General features: G+C 47.7%; 1 protein-coding gene across 1 annotated transcript in view; it reads right to left on the reverse strand.

Annotated features, from left to right (window-relative positions):
* The window catches only part of VIPR1 (vasoactive intestinal peptide receptor 1), a 116,950-nt gene that overhangs the window by 53,274 nt on the left and 45,657 nt on the right, over positions 1–18,019 (reverse strand). The window contains exon 3 of the mRNA XM_080974179.1: positions 119–226. Coding sequence (XP_080830305.1) covers positions 119–226 — 108 coding nt within the window. The remainder of the gene's footprint in view (positions 1–118; positions 227–18,019) is intronic.

Consider the following 18,019-nt stretch of genomic DNA (forward strand, 5'->3'; position numbering starts at 1 on the left):
CACCCGTTTATAAAGTTTTTTTATCAAAGCTGTTCACCTTCAGTCAGAAAGACTCGCAGATATAAACCCATAGACAAAGCCATCTTCCTGTACGCTCTGAATTGGGAGAGCCACTTACCTGCAGTCCTTGAAAAGAAGGTGAAATAGGCAGGGCAGGGCAGGACTTTGACTTCGCCCAGACTTCCTGCAGGCCAGCAAGTAAGGTTATCCCACATACTCCCGCAGCCTAAGAAGAAAGAGAAATGGAAACTTCAATGGAAACAGCAAAACCGAGAGAAGCTTTGCACGCTTCATGTGGGGCAGCACTATATGGAGGGCCAGATACATCTAGAGTCAGCAAACTTTTTCAGCAGGGGGCTGGTCCACTGTCCCTCAGACCTTGTCGGGGGCCGGACTATATTTGGAAAAGAAATAATGAACGAATTCCTATGCCCCACAAATAACCCAGAGATGCATTTTAAATAAAAGCACACATTCTACTCATGTAAAAACACGCTGATTCCCGGACTGTCAATGGGCCGGATTTAGAAGGCGATTGGGCCAGATCCGGCCCCAGGCCTTAGTTTGCCTACCCATGATCTAGAGCAGCCTTTCTCAACCTGTGGGTCCCCACATGTTGTTGAACTACAACTCCCATCACCCCTAGCTAGCAAGGCCAGAGCTCAGGGATGATGGGAGTTGTAGTCCAACAACATCTGGGGACCCACAGGTTGAGAACTGCTGATCTAGAGTCTTCAGTCTTCCACATGGTGAAACAGTGGGGTGTGATTTGCACAGGTGAAGCAGCACACGGAAGCAGCGATGGGTGTCAAAATCATTCCCCTCCTGTTTCCCAAAAAGTTTTTCTGCTCTGTATGCATGTAGAGTTTGCAAACTGATGGGGAATTCCTCTTCCCTACAAGCAATAAAAATCTATCCTGCCTCGCAAGGTTGCTGCAGGGTTTAAATGTGAAGAACCTATTTCATTTCATGATTTCATTTCTATTATTTATATCCCGCCTTGCCTCCGGGGAGCTCAAGGTGGTGTAAACAGTTCCAACCTTCCACATTTTATCCTCACAACTACCCTGTGAGGTAGATTAGGCAGAGAGTGAGTGACCAGTCCAAGATCACCGGGAGAACGTCATGGCAGAGTGGGGATTCGAACCTTGGTGTCCCAGGTCCTAGTCCCACACTCTAACCACTACACCACACTGGCTGCATTGTATACCACCACCTTGAGCTCATTGGAGAAAAAGGTGAGATAGCAGGTAAAATGTTCCTTGCCCTCAACATTTCATCGGCCATGAATGCAGACAATTCCAGGAAGCTATTTTCACTCTGCTCTATGAAAAAACCCATGACGCCTTGGTGGAATGGTATTATTGTACAACAATCCCACACAACATCTGAGCTAAAGAAACATGAGCTACTCTGTGGCACCAGCATTTTGGCACTCCTCTGCCATAAGGATCCAATGCACCCTAAATAAATTTTGTTTGGCTTTTTATTGATTTATCTCCTCTTGTTTTGCTCTCTAGAGGTGACATTAGAAAGTGTATTGATGCTATGCGAAAAGGGATGTGTCGTATTTTCATCAGGCAAAGCTGCTTTAGGGAGGGACAAGTCCAGCTGGGCATTTTTGTTAAAACCCCAAGGGATGGAGTGAGTCACGCTACCAAAAGGCAAAAGACAGAGCAGAGCAAAACCGATTCTGATTGAGAGTTAAAACTTCATTTGTGCAGCAGGGTATTCTGCTAATTTAACTGATATGATGATACTCAGCAACTGCAAGCCTTTGGGAACATTTGGATTTTTGAGTGAGTGTTGAAGAAGAAGAAGAAGAAGAAGAAGAAGAAGAAGAAGAAGAAGAGTAGTTTGGATTTGATATCCCACTTTATCGCTACCCTAAGGAGTCTCAAAGCGGCTCACAATCTCCTTTCCCTTTCTCCCCCACAGCAAACACTCTGTGAGGTGAGTGAGGCTGAGAGACTTCAGAGAAGTGTGACTAGCCCAAGGTCACCCAGCAGCTGCATGTGGAAGAGCAGGGAATCGAACCCTGTTCACCAGATTACGAGTCCACTGCTCTTAACCACTACACCACACTGGATTCACACACTGGCTCCACACACCCTTTTTATCCCCCTCCCTGGATCACCATTACCCACGCTGAAACTGAAAGGAAGACAAAACACTTCATTTTTCCAATGGATCCAGCAGAAATCATCATCACCATAATCATCATCATCATATTTATACCCCATCCATCTGGCTGGGTTTCCCCAGCCACTCTGGGCAGCACCTAACAGAATATTAAAAACACAATAGAACATCAAACATTAAAACCTTCACTAAACAGGGCTGCCTTCAGATGTCTTCTGAAAGTCAGATAGTTGTTTATTTCCTTGACATCTGATGGGAGGGTGATCCACAGAGCGGGCGCCACCACCGAGAAGCCCCTCTGCCTGTTTCCTGTAACCTCACTTCTCACAGAGGGAACCGCCAGAAGGCCCTCGGCGCTGGACCTCAGGCAGAATGATGGGTGTGGAGATGCTCCTTCAGGTATACTGGGCCTAGGCCATTTAAGGCTTTAAAGGTCAGCACCAACACTTTGAATTGTGCTCGGAAACGTACTGGGAGCCAATGTAGGTCTTTCAGGACTGGTGTTCTGTGGTCTCGGTGGCCACTCCCAGTCACCTGTCTAGCTGCCACATTCTGGATTAGTTGTAGTTGCTGGGTCACCTTCAAAGGTAGCCCCACGTGGAGCACATTGCAGTAGTCCAAGCGGGAGATAACTAGAGCATGCACCACTCTGGTGAGACAGTCCGTGGACAGGTAGGGTCTCAGCTAGCGTACCAGATGGAACTAGATTGGAACCTAGAAAACCACATAGAGCTGAAAGAGGAAGTGGGAAAGAGGGCCACTCCCCTAACTTCCTCCTTTGGCACTATGTACTTTTCAAGGGGAATTCATCATGCGAAAGGCTGGGCTGGATGAATCCCAAACTGGAATTAAGATTGCCAGAAGAAATATCAACAATCTCAGATATGCAGATGACACAACCTTGATGGCAGAAAGTGAGGAGGAATTACAGAACCTTTTAATGAGGGTGAAAGAGGAGAGCGCAAAATATGGTCGGAAGCTCAACATCAAAAAAATGAAGATTATGGCCACTGGTCCCATCACCTCCTGGCAAATAGAAGGGGAAGAAGTAGAGGCAGTGAGAGATTTTACCTTCTTGGGCTCCATGATCACTGCAGATGGTGACAGCAGCCACGAAATTAAAAGACGCCTGCTTCTTGGGAGAAAAGCAATGACAAACCTAGACAGCATCTTAAAAAGCAGAGACATCCCCTTTCCGACAAAGGTCCGTATAGTTCAAGCTATGGTTTTCCCAGTAGTGATGTATGGAAGTGAGAGCTGGACCATAAAGAAGGCTGATCGCCGAAGAATGGATACTTTTGAATTATGGTGCTGGAGGAGACTCTTGAGAGTCCCATGGACTGCAAGAAGATCAAACCTCTCCATTCTGAAGGAAATCAGCCCTGAGTGCTCACTGGAAGGACAGATCCTGAAGCTGAGGCTCCAATACTTTGGCCACCTCATGAGAAGAGAAGACTCCCTGGAAAAGACCCTGATGTTGGGAAAGATGGAGGGCACAAGGAGAAGGGGAAGACAGAGGATGAGATGGTTGGACAGTGTTCTCAAAGCTACGAACATGAGTTTGACCAAACTGCGGGAGGCAGTGGAAGACAGGAGTGCCTGGCGTGACCATGGGGTCACGAAGAGTCGGACATGACTAAATGACTAAACAACAACTTTTCAAGGGAGGAAAAAGGCACCCATCCGTACCACCTCACAACCAAAGAGGGTAACAAGTGGAGGGCCTCTGAGGCTTTGCATGTGCCAGAAGAACTCAAGGACAACTGTCACACCCATGGGCACCATGCTGACGACTATAGAGACTAGAGGGACCAGCTGGGAGGGCATGGAATGGGCAAGCTGTGTTGGTTATGTTTGCCTTCATGGTGCTGAGCTGATGAAAGTCTATTCCTTGGTTAGGCTGAGCGCTGAATAGTAACTCAGGGTAACCAGTTGATGTTTTGCCAATAAGAGTCAATGATAGGAAAGAGTCTCCTGGTGACTTCGGGTCTCTTCTGGAGAGTTTGGAATGAGATACCCCACAATAGCTTGGGGAATGTGTTGCCCCTCTAAATTCCGCCTTCTAACATAGGGTATCTGTAGCCGTCCAGCCGCGGCCTAGGACCCACGTACCTACAGGACCGCCTCTCCTGGCATGCCCCGCGGAGGACCTTAAGGTCCACAAATGGCAACACCTTGGAGGTCCCGAGCCTCAAGGAGGTTAGATTGGTCTCAACTAGGGCCAGGGCCTTTTCAGCACTGGCCCTGACTTGGTGGAACGCTCTGTCACAAGAGACCAGGGCCCTGCAGGACTTGACATCTTTCCACAGGGCCTGCAAGACATAGCTGTTCCGCCTGGCCTTTGGTTTGGACTCAGTCTGACCCTTATGTTTCCCTCCCCTTATGGTTTTGATCTATGGGCTACTATTAAAATGAGGCTGCATTTCAAATTATATTTTAACCTGTATTTTAAATTGGTTGGTTTTTTTAATTGTAATTTTACTGGTGTTAGCCACCCTGAGCCCAGCTGGCCGGGGAGGGCGGGGTATAAATAAAAATTTATATTATATATTATATATTGCTGAACTGCAACTCCTAGCGTGGCCAGGAGTTTGGGGTGATGGGAGTTGCAGTTTCCCTGCCACTCCCATAAAAGCTAGGAGGCATCCACTGCCCGAGGATTTTTTAAGCATTCCTCTTCATCCCGACATCAAGATGGCCAGTTCAAACCACCAAAGAGCAAGCGGCCCAGCAATTCCTCAAAAGGTATCGACACCTGAAAGGCCACACTCCATTTTCTGTCTTTTGACAGAGCTGCACTGCAGAATGAAAATCACATCGAATTGCACTAAGGAACTCCAGAGTCCTTGGATCTCAAGCACAACTTATACATATGCAAGAGTTGAAGCAGCATGAATACTTGAGGGTTATCTTTGCTCCTCGGGCGAGAAAAGTAAACACGGAGTTGACGATGTGAGTCATTTTCAAAGGAGTATGGGGGTTGGGAGAGGAAGAGACCCGCTTTCCCCACTGTGGGAGTATTTTAACTTGGTTCATCTGATAAGCGCAGAGGCGTCTTAATTTCTCCCTGTGTTTCATCTGCCAACAGAAAAAAATAAATGAGGAGCTTACAGTGCAACTGGAAAACTGCAAGTCTTCGCATGTTAGAGCTTCCCCCGTCCAGCCCCCATTCAGGGAGATGGAAGTGGGAAAAGAAAAACCCAGTGGCTTGGAACAGCCCCTGGAGATCAAAAGTGGCCATGAAGAGAAATTTTGGGAGAGAGAGGTCAAAGAAGGAAGTGGTGTCCACAGTACTCACTCATCCATCAATATGGTCGGTGACCCTGCCATAATCCTTTGCAGGACACATGAAGGACAACCAGCACCCTATCTTCAAGGGTGCCCCATTCACATGATTTTCCATGCATGGAAGTATCCCTTCAAGGACACCCATCAGGAACGAAAGCCAAACTGATGCCCGGCAATTCTAATTTAGTACAAGAGGAAATCTGGAAACCATCCTATTTTCAGTTCCACCAACTCTCATATAAGGGCACTGTAGCAACCACTAAGCAAAACTCTCTCAGCTACTTAAGGTTTTTCTCTCTGCAATGGAATAATAGGTAAAGGTAAAGGGACCCCTGACCATTAGGTCCAGTCGCGGATGACTCTGGAGTTGCGGTGCTCATCTCGTTTTATTGGCCGAGGGAGCCGGCGTACAGCTTCCGGGTCATGTGGCCACCACAACTAAGCCGCTTCTGGTGAACCAGAGCAGCGCACGGAAATGCTGTTTACCTTCCCACTTACCTATTTATCTACTTGCACTTTGATGTGCTTTCAAACTGCTAGGTTGGCAGGAGCTGGGACTGAACAACGGGAGCTCACCCAATCACAGGGATTTGAACCGCCGACCTTCTGATCGGCAAGCCCTAGGCTCTGTGGATTAACCCACAGCGCCACCCGCGTCCCTAATGGAATAATAGCTGGATGTATAAACTCTGCTGAAAAGACTAGTAACGCCTGTTTTCAAATGCCTGCTATTAACTAGAAAACTTGCGAAGTCTGCCCACGAATGCAATATAGCCAGCCTCTTGCTGTGAACGCTCAGCCTTTAGTCTAGATTTTATCAGCATCTTAATCCCTCAACAGGGATGGAGTGCAAAAAGAAAGGGTTCTGAAGAACTCTTTTAATGGAAGTAGCCCTCTTTTAAAATAGGTGATGTTTGAAATGTGCCCCTTGATGATAGAGAGCGATCCTCTCTCACTTGGGTGTTGCATTGTGGGACACTTAGGAGTGCCTTATACAGGGTTAAAGGGACGCGGGTGGCGCTGTGGTTAGAACACAGAGCTTAGGACTTGCCGATCAGAAGGTCAGCGGTTTGAATCCCCACGATGGGGTGAGCTCCCGTTGCTCGGTCCCTGCTCCTGCCAACCTAGCAGTTCGAAAGCACGTTAAAGTGCAAGTAGATAAATAGGTACCTCTCCAGCGGGAAGGTAAATGGCGTTTCCGTGTGCTGCTCTGGTTCGCCAGAAGCGGCTTAGTCATGCTGGCCACATGACCCGGAAGCTATACACCAGCTCCCTTGGCCAATAAAGCGAGATGAGCGCTGCAACCCCAGAGTCAGTCACGATTGATAATGGTCAGGGGCCCCTTTACCTTTTACCTTACCCCTAGGTATACCCCTGTTTTCCAGTCACACCATTCAAAGCTCCTTCGGTTCCCAGCTAGCTTTGCCAGGAAACTCTCTCTCACTCTCTCTTTCCTGCTCAAGATCCAGTGGTTTGCCTTCTGACATTGAATTGCATTGTGCGCCTGGATGCATGCAAGATAAGGCGCAAGCTCGAGAACACTTTTTAACTCAAATTTTTATTTTCCAAAAATTTAACACATACACTTCAATACACAGTAAAGCATTTTTCCCCCTTGTTATTTTTGGCAACTTCCCATCCCCTTTTCCATGATGTTTTGATTTTCCTCCTTCTGTAGCACTCTGCCTTCTACTTCATATCTTAGCAACACTACCTTTAAGTTCTTCTTCTGTTGCTCATAGTTCAAATCCTGCTCACATATTCATCCTATAATGACATTTCTTTAAATGCAAGCTCGAGAGCTCTTGTTTGGTTTTGAAACCCTTTTCTTTCGGTGTTGTCAGTCATGCTTATTTTTAAATGCCTGACTTGTTCCTATTTGCTAGTGGGAGTGGGGTTGGCGCTATATTCTTAGAATATCTCTGCTTGTGCACATTGCTGTGGCCGAACCTGTTTCGCACTCGCCCAAGTTCCTGTGCAAACAACAGGCCGGGCAGAGTGCTCCAAAGCAAAGTGATCTGTGCTTGCCTGGTCTTGATGGTCTCTGGGCAGAGGACTTGCTACCATAAACCTCTCTTATAATATGCGCTGGCAGAAGGGAACAGCCCATGCACTGAGGGGCTGCCAATGCACACCTGCCAACTCAACTGATCTCTCCCGGTTGGCCACTGCGAGAATAGGATGCTGGGCAAGGTGGACTCTTCTAATGTTTTTAAGGATGGATGGCAGATAATGGATTGAAGTTGAATCCTGACAAGTATAGTGGTACCTCAGGTTAAGTACTTAATTCATTCCGGAGGTCCATTCTTAACCTGAAACTGTTCTTAACCTGAAGCACCACTTTAGCTAATGGGGCCTCCCGCTGCCGCCGTGCCGCCGGAGCACGATTTCTGTTCTCATCCTGAAGCAAAGTTCTTAACCCGAGGTACTATTTCTGGGTTAGCAGAGTCTGTAACCTGAAGCTTATGTAACCTGAAGCGTGTGTAACCCAAGGTACCACTGTACAGTCATACCTTGGGTTACAGACGCTTCAGGTTGCATTTTTTGGGGGGGTTATGGACCTGCCAAAACCCGGAAGTACCCGGTTACCTCCAGGTTTTGGGGGTTGTGCATGCGCAGAAGCACTAAATCACGCTTTGTGCATGCACAGAAGACCAAATCACAACCTGTGCGTGCACAGATGCGCCGCTGCAGGTTGCGAACTCTGCGGGTTGGGAACGTGCATCCCGCACAGATCATGTTCGCAACCTGAGCGTCCACTGTATTGTTTCTGGGGGACAGAGGGTGGGCAGGTGTGGGGGACTCCCTGGTCCTTCAACAGTGGTGATCTTTGCCTCTTCCAGTACACTGATATGAGTTTGCCTGTCTTCCCAAGTGATGTGTAGCTGTAACGGTTGGAGGATGGATGGTGGCTAACAGACTGAGGTTGAATCCTGGCAAGACAGAAGTACTGTTTTGGGGGGACAGGGGGCGGGCGGGGGCGGGGGACTCCCTGGTCCTGAATGGGGTAACTGTGCCCCTGAAGGACCAGGTGCACAGCCTGGGAGTCATTCTGGACTCACAGCTGTCCATGGAGGCACAGGTCAATTCTGTGTCCAGGGCGGCTGTCTCCCAGCTTCATCTGGTATGCAGGCTAAGACCCTACCTGCCCGCAGACTGTCTTGCCAGAGTGGTGCATGCTCTAGTTATCTCCCGCTTGGACTACTGCAATGTGCTCTACATGGGGCTACCTTTGAAGGTGACGCGGAAACTACAACTAATCGAGAATGCGGCAGCTAGACTGGTGACTGGGATTCTTTTTTTAATCAAAATGTAAGTCCCTGCACCTAATTCTCTTTTACAAAAACACAAACGAAAAGCACTGACTGGTGGCCATTGATAGCCTCACAATCTATAAATTTATCCAATCCTCTTTTAAAGCCACCCAAGTTGGTGGCCATCTCTACATCTTGTGGCTATAAGTCCCGTAGTTTAAAGAAGTGCTGTGTAGAGGAGTCCATTGTTTTGCCTGTTAAGCTTCATTGGATGACGTCACTAGTCTCCTGAACCACTTTCTTTGTCCATATGCTTATACAGTGGTACCTCGGGTTAAGAATTTAATTCGTTCTGGAGGTCTGTTCTTAACCTGAAACTGTTCTTAACCTGAAGCACCACTTTAGCTAATGGGGCCTCCTGCTGCCGCCGTGCCACCAGAGCACGATTTCTGTTCTCATCCTGAAGCAAAGTTCTTAACCCGAGGTAATATTTCTGGGTTAGCGGAGTCTGTAACCTGAAGCGTATGTAACCCGAGGTACCACTGTACACATCTACTGAGCCCTCCTTTACCCCACTTTCCTTTCACCCAAACCACAACACCCCAAACATTGCCAACTTTTCCTCATAGGTAAGTTGATCTGCCCCTCTGGTCATTTTCTGCATGCGAAGTGACAGCGGTCTCTGTTATTGACTGACTGGCAACATTTATATCGTTCCTTTTCCTCTAAGGAGCTCAAGGTGGTACAGTCCCCCCTCCCTCATTTTAATCCCCAAAACAACCCTGCAAAGTAGGGCAGGCTGCGAGGCAGTGACTGGCCGAAGGTCACCCAGTGAGTTTCATGGCCAAATGGGCATTCAAACCTTACGTCTCCCAGGTCCTTTTCTGACGCTCTAACCACTACACCACCGCTGCCTCCCATTACTAACTTGGCTATTCAGAACCAACAAGGCAGGAAAACATTGCTACCAACCTGAAGGCTTTGGGATAGCACATATCTAGGCAACAGTTTTGCAAACCCTCATCCAAGTTTCCAATCAATATTTGAGCATGCAGTAATCCATCACAGGACACCAGTAATAACCCGACACATACAGGTTTGTTCCTTGTAATACGTAATAAATAGCTCTTTTGTTTGGGACCAGCTCACCCGGCTATCGATTGCTTCCGAGATCAAGGAGGAGGCGGCTGGATCCGCTCATAGCCAGAGAAGTTTTGGCAAACACAACAGGAACAATCCTGTGGTCCAGATGATGCTCAGAAACTCAACTGCTTGCCGCTGTTCAAGCAAAGGGTGTGTGTATGTGCAAGGCAACATCTCCCAGCCAAAATCGCAAGCTTTTCTTTCTCAAAAGTCAAATATTTTCGTCGGGCTGAGGACCAGCACATCCATCAGGTTGCATAACGACACAGGAATGTTTCCATGAAGTGGCTGTTGCAACAACTGATTCCCCTTCTGAAGAGACAAGTGTCAGGTTTTCCCCCCAACGTTGGATCCAAGAGGGAAATGCAAAATGATGAAATACGAAATGAAGCAGGATTCCCCAACTGGTGCCCTCCAAATATTGAGTGCCGCACTTCCCCTGGTGGCCCAGGCATTGGTCAAGGACGATGGGAGTTGGAGTCCAGTAACATCACCAGGTTGTTGAAGGATTATTATTATTTTGAGATTCCTGCATCACAGGGGGTTGGACTAGATGACCCTAGGGTCCCTTCCAACTATAAGATTCTACGACGATGATGATTAATTAAATTTGTATACTGCCCTATACCTGCAGGTCTCAGAGCGGTTACAACATAAAATCACAGTATAAAAACACAAAATACATAATAAAAATAAGAAGAAAAACTCAATAATCCTGCCCCAACACCTTTTAAAAGGGCATTGGATATCAATGGGTAAAGAGGAACGTTTTTGCCAGGTGCCTAAAGGTTTATAATAAAGTCGCTAGCCAAACCTTTGTAGGGAGAGCATTCCACAAATGGGGAACCACTGTTGAAAAGGTCTGTTCTCGTGTTGCCAGCCCCCACACCACCGGTGCCTTTTACAATTCCTTTTTGTAGTTTTGCTGTATGGTTTATGTTTTTATTGCTGTAAACCACTTTGGTAGATTTTTTTAAATGACATATATTTTATGGTATGCAAATATTTTTACAAATAAGTAATAAATCTCTGGGGTTGCAGACAGGACATCTCTGCTAGGCCTGCCGAGAGACGCCAGGGATTGAACCTGTGACCTTCTGCATCCGAGGCAGAAGCTCTACCACCAAGCTCTGGGCCTCTATATGCTGTTGTGCATGTTGCTAGCCAAACCCAAGTATTTATTACTAACACTCTAGCCAGCCTGCAATAAGTTCGCTGCTTCGTTAATATAATAATAATAATAATAATAATAATAATAATAATAATAATAATAATTTATTATTTATATCCTGCCCATCTGGCTGAGTTTCCCCAGCCACTCTGGGCTGCTTCCAATCGAGTGTTAAAAACAATACAGCATTAAATATTAAAAACTTCCCTAAACAGGGCTGCCTTCAGATGTCTTTTAAAGATAGGATAGCTGCTTATTTCCTTCACATCTGAAGGGAGGGCATTCCACAGGGCGGGCGCCACCACCGAGAAGGCCCTCTGCCTGGTTCCCTGTAACCTCACTTCTTGCAATTAGGGAACCGCCAGAAGGCCCTGGATCTCAATGTCCGGGCTGAACGATGGGGGTGGAGACGCTTCTTCAGGTATACAGGACTGAGGCCATTTAGGGCTTTAAAGGTCAGCACCAACACTTTGAATTGTGCTCGGAAATGTACTGGGAGCCAATGCAGATATCTCAGGACCGGTGTTATGTGGTCCCAGCGGCCACTCCCAGTCACCAGTCTAGCTTCCACATTCTGGATTAATTGCAGTTTCCGGGTCACCTTCAAAGGTAGCCCCACGTAGAGTGCATTGCAGTAGTCCAAGTGGGAGATAACTAGAGCATGCACCACTCTGGCAAGACAGTCCGCAGACAGGTAGGGTCTCATCCTGCGTACCAAGTGGAGCTGGTAGACAACCGCCCTGGACACAGAATTAACCTGCACCTCCATGGACAGCTGTAAGTCCAAAATGACTCCCAGGCTGCGCACCTGGTCCTTCAGGGGCACAGTTACCCCATTCAGGACCAGGGAGTCCCCCGCCCCTGCCCGCCCCCTGTACCCCCCAAAACAGTACTTCTGTCTTGTCAGGATTCAACCTCAATCTGTTAGCTGCCATCCATCCTCCAACAGTTACAGCTACACATCACTTGGGAAGACAGGCGAACTAATACCAGTGTACTGGAAGAGGCAAAGATCACCAGTGTTGAAGCAATGATTCTTCAACATCAACTTCGTTGGACTGGTCATGTTGTGCGGATGCCTGATTATCGTCTTCCAAAGCAACTATTCTATTCCGAACTTAAAAATGGAAAGTGTAAGGCTGGTGGTCAACAAAAGAGGTTTAAAGACTGCCTCAAGGCAAATCTAAAAAATGTAGTGTACACACTGACAACTGGAAACACTGGCCTGCGAGCACTCCAGTTGGAGAACAACCTTGACCAAAGGTGTCATGGGCTTTGAGGACACTCGAACTCAGGACACAAGGGAGAAAGGTGCTAAGAGGGAGGCACGCTTGGCAAATCCACACCGTGACCAACTCCCGCCCAGAAACTAATGTCCCCACTGTGGAAGGATGTGTGGATCCAGAACTGGCCTCCACAGTCACTTACGGACTCACTGTTAAAACCGTGTTTATGGAAGACAATCTTACTTGGCTACGAGGGATCACCAAAGAAGAAGACAACAACCAGGTTTCAGCAAGTGACAAATGAGGTGTGCACCTCCAGATATGGCCCCCAAGGCCTTTCTATCTGGTCCTCAGGACTCTCATGGAGCAATATCCCCTATCCCTAAGCCATGTCCATCACTGGCCCCAAGGTCCTTGCTTGCCTGGGTGGAAGATGGAGACAGGTGTGTGTTTGCGTCTATACAACTCTAACCTTTGCCCATGAGGAAATATGGACCTCAGTCAGAAGAAAGTTCCCCTTATCTGAGCCAGAATAAACACCCTACAAAAGAAATAAGACAAAGAGTGTGAAAAGGGGCCCAGGGATAGCAAGTGAATGACTCCAACTCATCGCTGTTAATCACAGCAACAATTGCATCCTTGTGTTTATTGCGACAGTTGTTAGGAGACCTAATCCTGAGCATATTTGCATCTATTTTCTAAAGATGTGGTGGGAGAGAGGAGAGGAAGCTGTTCCAAATTTAAAATGTCTCTTCCTTCACAGCACAAGGTGATTTGCTGCTAAAAGGTTGCTTAATCCCAGAAGATAGAGGACAGCTGTTTTTCTCCCCAGCTACAAGTCAAACAAACTCTTTGGCTTGCATGCCTCTGCCTTCTCGGCGGAGAGACAAAAAGTGTTCCCGCTGCAGCCACCGAGCAAACAAAATGTCATGCGTTTCTGGAATGAGGTTGCAAACCCGAAGCTAAACAAAGCAACTAGGTGGAAAATGGGGAAAGAAGTGAGAAATGTTTTGCTAAATTTGCTCTTCAGGGAGAAGTGGTAACAGCCAAATGAAATCTCACTTGGGGCCTGTCATGTATAGATCAGTGCTTAAAATCGTGTCGGACATTTTGCTATATATTATGCTCTCTGCCTGTATTGTGGGAGATTTTGCATTCAAACCTAACAATGCACGCCTATGCTAGTTAATAAATGATGGGGTTAAGGACCAGGTAGCTTTAAATTGCTGTGATTTGTTACAGAAGGCTTGGTTAGGTCATGCCCCCCTCACCTTTGGAGAGGAAGTAAATAAGGGTTGTTTCCTGTCCTCCCATCTTCTCTTTGAACTATGTAACTGAGCAGACATCTCAGACTGTATGTTTGAGACTAACGTCCGTATTTTGTAACCAATAATACCTTGCCTGTGTTGTTTCTGCTGCAGTGTTAAATGATACATGAGTGAGATCTCTGATTCCTGTAAGTAAAGCATTTAAACTTACTTAAGGTTGTGGTCTATTTACTCCGAGAGGGGTGGGGGGTGGGGGGTGGGGGAAAGCACAATTGTGAGCACTTAATACAATGGTACCTCAGGTTAAGAACTTAATTTGTTCTGGAGTTCAGTTCTTAACCTGAAACTGTTCTTAACCTGAGGTACCACTTTAGCTAATGGGGCCTCCCACTGCCACTGCACCGCCGGAGCACGATTTCTGTTCTCATCCTGAAGCAAAGTTCTTAACCCGAGGTACTATTTCTGGGTTAGCGGAGTCTGTAACCTGAATCGTCTGTAACCTGAGGTACCACTGTACCAAGACACGTAAAGGTCTGACAACTTGTATTTTACTGTGCTTTGCAAACACTGCACCTACTTTTGTACAAAACTCTGTTGGAGGCTCTTTTGGCTAGGGAGTGACCCAAACTCCATGTACTTTTTGAATTCAGGCAGTCTGCCATTTTTTTCTTTTCTTTTGCAGTTTCCCCACTCCAGGACTCAGGATTAACTGGTATCCCCCCGTTAATTTCCAACAGGTGTAAATACAGTGGTACCTCGGGTTACAGATGCTTCAGGTTACAGACTCCGCTAACCCAGAAATAGTACCTCGGGTTAAGAACTTCACTTCAGGATAAGAACAGAAATCGTGCAGCGGCAGCAGGAGGCCCCGTTAGCTAAAGTGGTACCTCAGGTTAAGAACAGTTTCAGGTTAAGAACGGACCTCCAGAATGAATTAAATTCTTAACCAGAGGTACCACTGTACAGGTAACTCACATCTTTCGCTTATTATCTTTACGTGATCGTAGCTTTGCACATGTATGTGATGGGGGGATAAATAAATAAATGTGGAGTGGAGGAAACCCACCATTCACCACTCCCCATTTCTTTATTCCTTCTCTCCTGCACAAGGGCTGTGATCACAGGCTTACTTGGCGCTGGGAAGGCTGTGTGAAGGCTTAGTGCAGGCATCCCCAAACTCTGCCCTCCAGATGTTTTGGGACTACAATTCCCATCATCCCTGACCACTGGTCCTGTTAGCTAGGGTTGATGGGAGTTGTAGTCCCAAAACATCTGGAGGGCCGAGTTTGGGGATGCCTGGCTTAGTGCCTCCTTTACTGGACTTTGTGAAGGTGGAAGGAGGGCTCTGGGATGCTGTCTTCCCAAAGCCAGGCAAGCAGTCCTCCACCTTGTGTGGGGGAGTGATTGGGGGGGGTGCGCATTGAGAGCCAGTGTGGTGTAGTCAGTGGCGTAGCGTGGGGGGTGCAGGGGGGGCCGGCCGCACCGGCTGCAACATCTGGGGGTTAGGGTTAGGGGGCGCAAATCCACGGGTTAGGGGGCGCAAATTACTTGCCTTGCCCCGGGTGCTGACAACCCACGCTACGCCACTGGGTGTAGTGGTTAAGAGTGGTGGACTCATCTGGTGAACCGGGTTCGCTTCCCCGCTCCTCCACATGCAGCTGCTGGGTGACCTTGGGCCAGTCACACTTCTCTGAAGTCTCTCAGCCCAACTCACCTCACAGAGTGTTTGTTGTGGGGGAGGAAGGGAAAGGAGAACGTTAGCCGCTTTGAGGCTCCTTCGGGTAGTGATAAAGCGGGATATAAAATCCAAACTCTCTTCCTGCCTTTGTGCATTTATGTGTGGACCCTGGAACCAAATCCTCCTATAAATCCTCCTTCACTGCATAGTGAAGGCTCTGTATCCTCAACATCTGACTCCAAATATAGAAACTTTCATTTAATAACCTTCCTTCCTTCCTTCCTTCCTTCCAAGTTCTAGGCTCTGGAAATGGCATTTCTGAACTTCAAAGGCAACTTCCACAAAAGTTTCAAAGATTAATTTTTCGGTTCCCCAGCAGGCGGTTTTGCCGTCATCCAGACCGAAAGGGCGAGAATTTACCCTCTCAGAGGAAGCAAAAGGATGCATTAATTAATTTCTTATCTTGCCGCGCTACAAGCTGAAGAATAGAGCAGATGCCACATTTGAAAACTCATTAACCTTTCTTGACAGCTTTTATTATTATTATTTTAACATTTTTCTGTGCTTTGCTAAATCTCCCCTCCTGAAAGGCACCACGTGGTGCGTTTTTGACAAAGACTGGCAGAAAGGAAATCACAACAAAGAAATCTTTGCTGGGATCTCCAAGACAAGACCCTTTCAAGAATACATTTCTGCAAATCATTTTCGGAAGGAAATGATCAAATGTTTTGGATTTATACACATTCGCTGTGTGTTACAGCTTGGGGAGACAGAGCCTCTCTCAAGCGCTACAGTGAATAAAGTTGGATAAAGATGTCATGCCAGAGTGCGACAGCTGTGAAAAAAGCAAATTCCACATTAGAGATGACTAGATGAGGGATTGAAAATGGAACGTAATCTTATTTGGTCTTTCTAGTCGAAGGTGCAGGAGACTCTTGAGAGTCCCATGGACTGCAAGAAGATCAAACCTCTCCATTCTGAAGGAAACCAGCCCTGAGTACTCACTGGAAGGACAGATCCTGAAGCTGAGGCTCCAATACTTTGGCCACCTCATGGGAAGAGAAGACTCCCTGGAAAAGACTCTGATGTTGGGAAAGATGGAGGGCACAAGGAGAAGGGGATGACAGAGGGCGAGATGGTGGGACAGTGTTCTCGAAGCTACCAACATGAGTTTGACCAAACTGCGGGAGGCAGTGGAAGACAGGAGTGCCTGGCGTGCTCTGGTCCATGGGGTCACGAAGAGTCGGACACGACTAAACGACTAAACAACAACAAGAAGTTGAAGGTTTCCATTGAAATAGGTTCAATCTACAATGCGATGGCTAGCATTTTTCCTGCACTTGCATTATTGGGGTTTGGGGATTATCTTAACCAAAAGATGACTGATAAAGATTAGCCTTCTTGCACTGTTAGAGATAGCCACATGCCAGAAGTCAGCAGAAAGTTTGAATAACGAATCATGGCATGCTCAAGGCTGGAGAGTAGCATTCAGAGCCGTCTTAAGCATATGCAGCGCCAGGGTGCAAAGATCCGCCCGGTGCCCCTAGCTTGCCCAGAGTTGTCGGCCTTTTTTGGGGGGGGGACCCCAAAGTTGTTGACCCTTTTTTAAGGAAATACAGTGGTACCTCTGGTTGCAAACGGGAAAACGGGATCCATTCCGGAGGCCCATTCGCAACAAGAAAGGAACGCAACCCGCAGCGGCGCGTCTGCGCGGGTTGAGATTTGCCGCTTCTGCGCATACGCATGACGTCATTTTGCGCGTCTGCACAAGCAGCGAAACCCGGAAGTAACCCTTTCTGGTACTTCCGGGTCGCCGCAGGACATAACCTAAAAGAATGTAACATGAAGCGGACGTAACATGAGGTATGACTGTAGTTGTTTACCTTTAGAATGGTTGCGGGGCGTAGGAAGGTGGGTGTGGGTTCCATGCTGGGTAGAAATGCCGGATGGCTCAGTCACCGTGCTGTCCGCCCACTCCCTCCCCCCCCAGCTGCATGGCGGCTAACTGTTTCGGAGCGGTGTATAACATTGTGGGCACTGCGCGACGCATCCTGTTTCATGCGCAAGCTGCAGGTTCCTTTGGTGGCTTTTCCGCTGTTGGCGCATGCTCCCAGCGCCACCCAACGCTGGAGTGCTGTGGGCTCTTCTGCTGCGGGTGGCTCGTTGCAAGTTCGGGGCAAACGTTGGAGTCCGGGGAAGAGTCGCCCGCAGCAGAAGAGCCCATGGCGTTCCAATGGGCTCTGCTCCACTCGGCTGTTGGCAGCCCTTGCCCAGACTCCAATGCTAGGCCCCAGATTCTTGGCCTGGTACCTCTGAGAATCTGGTGCCCAGGTGCGGTGCACCCCTGGTGCCAACGATTAAGACGGCCCTGGTAGCATTAGTTGGAAAGCTAACGTCAACTCAGAGCAGCCCAAGGAAAATCTAATCCTTTCTCTTTTTATAATACTGTTTATCGAATACATGAGGGGAGAAGACCAAGGAAGAAAACCACCGAGTACACATTTTGGAATAACGCAATGACCATTTATTGATATTTGAATGAGGATGGCTCAGTCGGTAGAGCACGAGACTCTTAATCTCAGGCTCATGGGTTCAAGAAGAGAAGAAGAGTTTGGATTTGATATCCCACTTTATCACTACCCGAAGGAGTCTCAAAGCGGCTAACATTCTCCTTTCCCTTCCTCCCCCACAACAAACACTCTGTGAGGTGAGTGAGGCTGAGAGACTTCAGAGAAGTGTGACTAGCCCAAGGTCACCCAGCAGCTGCATGTGGAGGAGCGGAGACGCGAACCTGGTTCACCAGATTACGAGTCTACTGCTCTTAACCACTACACCACACTGGTTCACAT

Source organism: Podarcis pityusensis, assembly GCF_964106645.2.
Source record: "Podarcis pityusensis genome assembly, chromosome: 12".
Lineage (NCBI taxonomy): Eukaryota > Metazoa > Chordata > Lepidosauria > Squamata > Lacertidae > Podarcis > Podarcis pityusensis.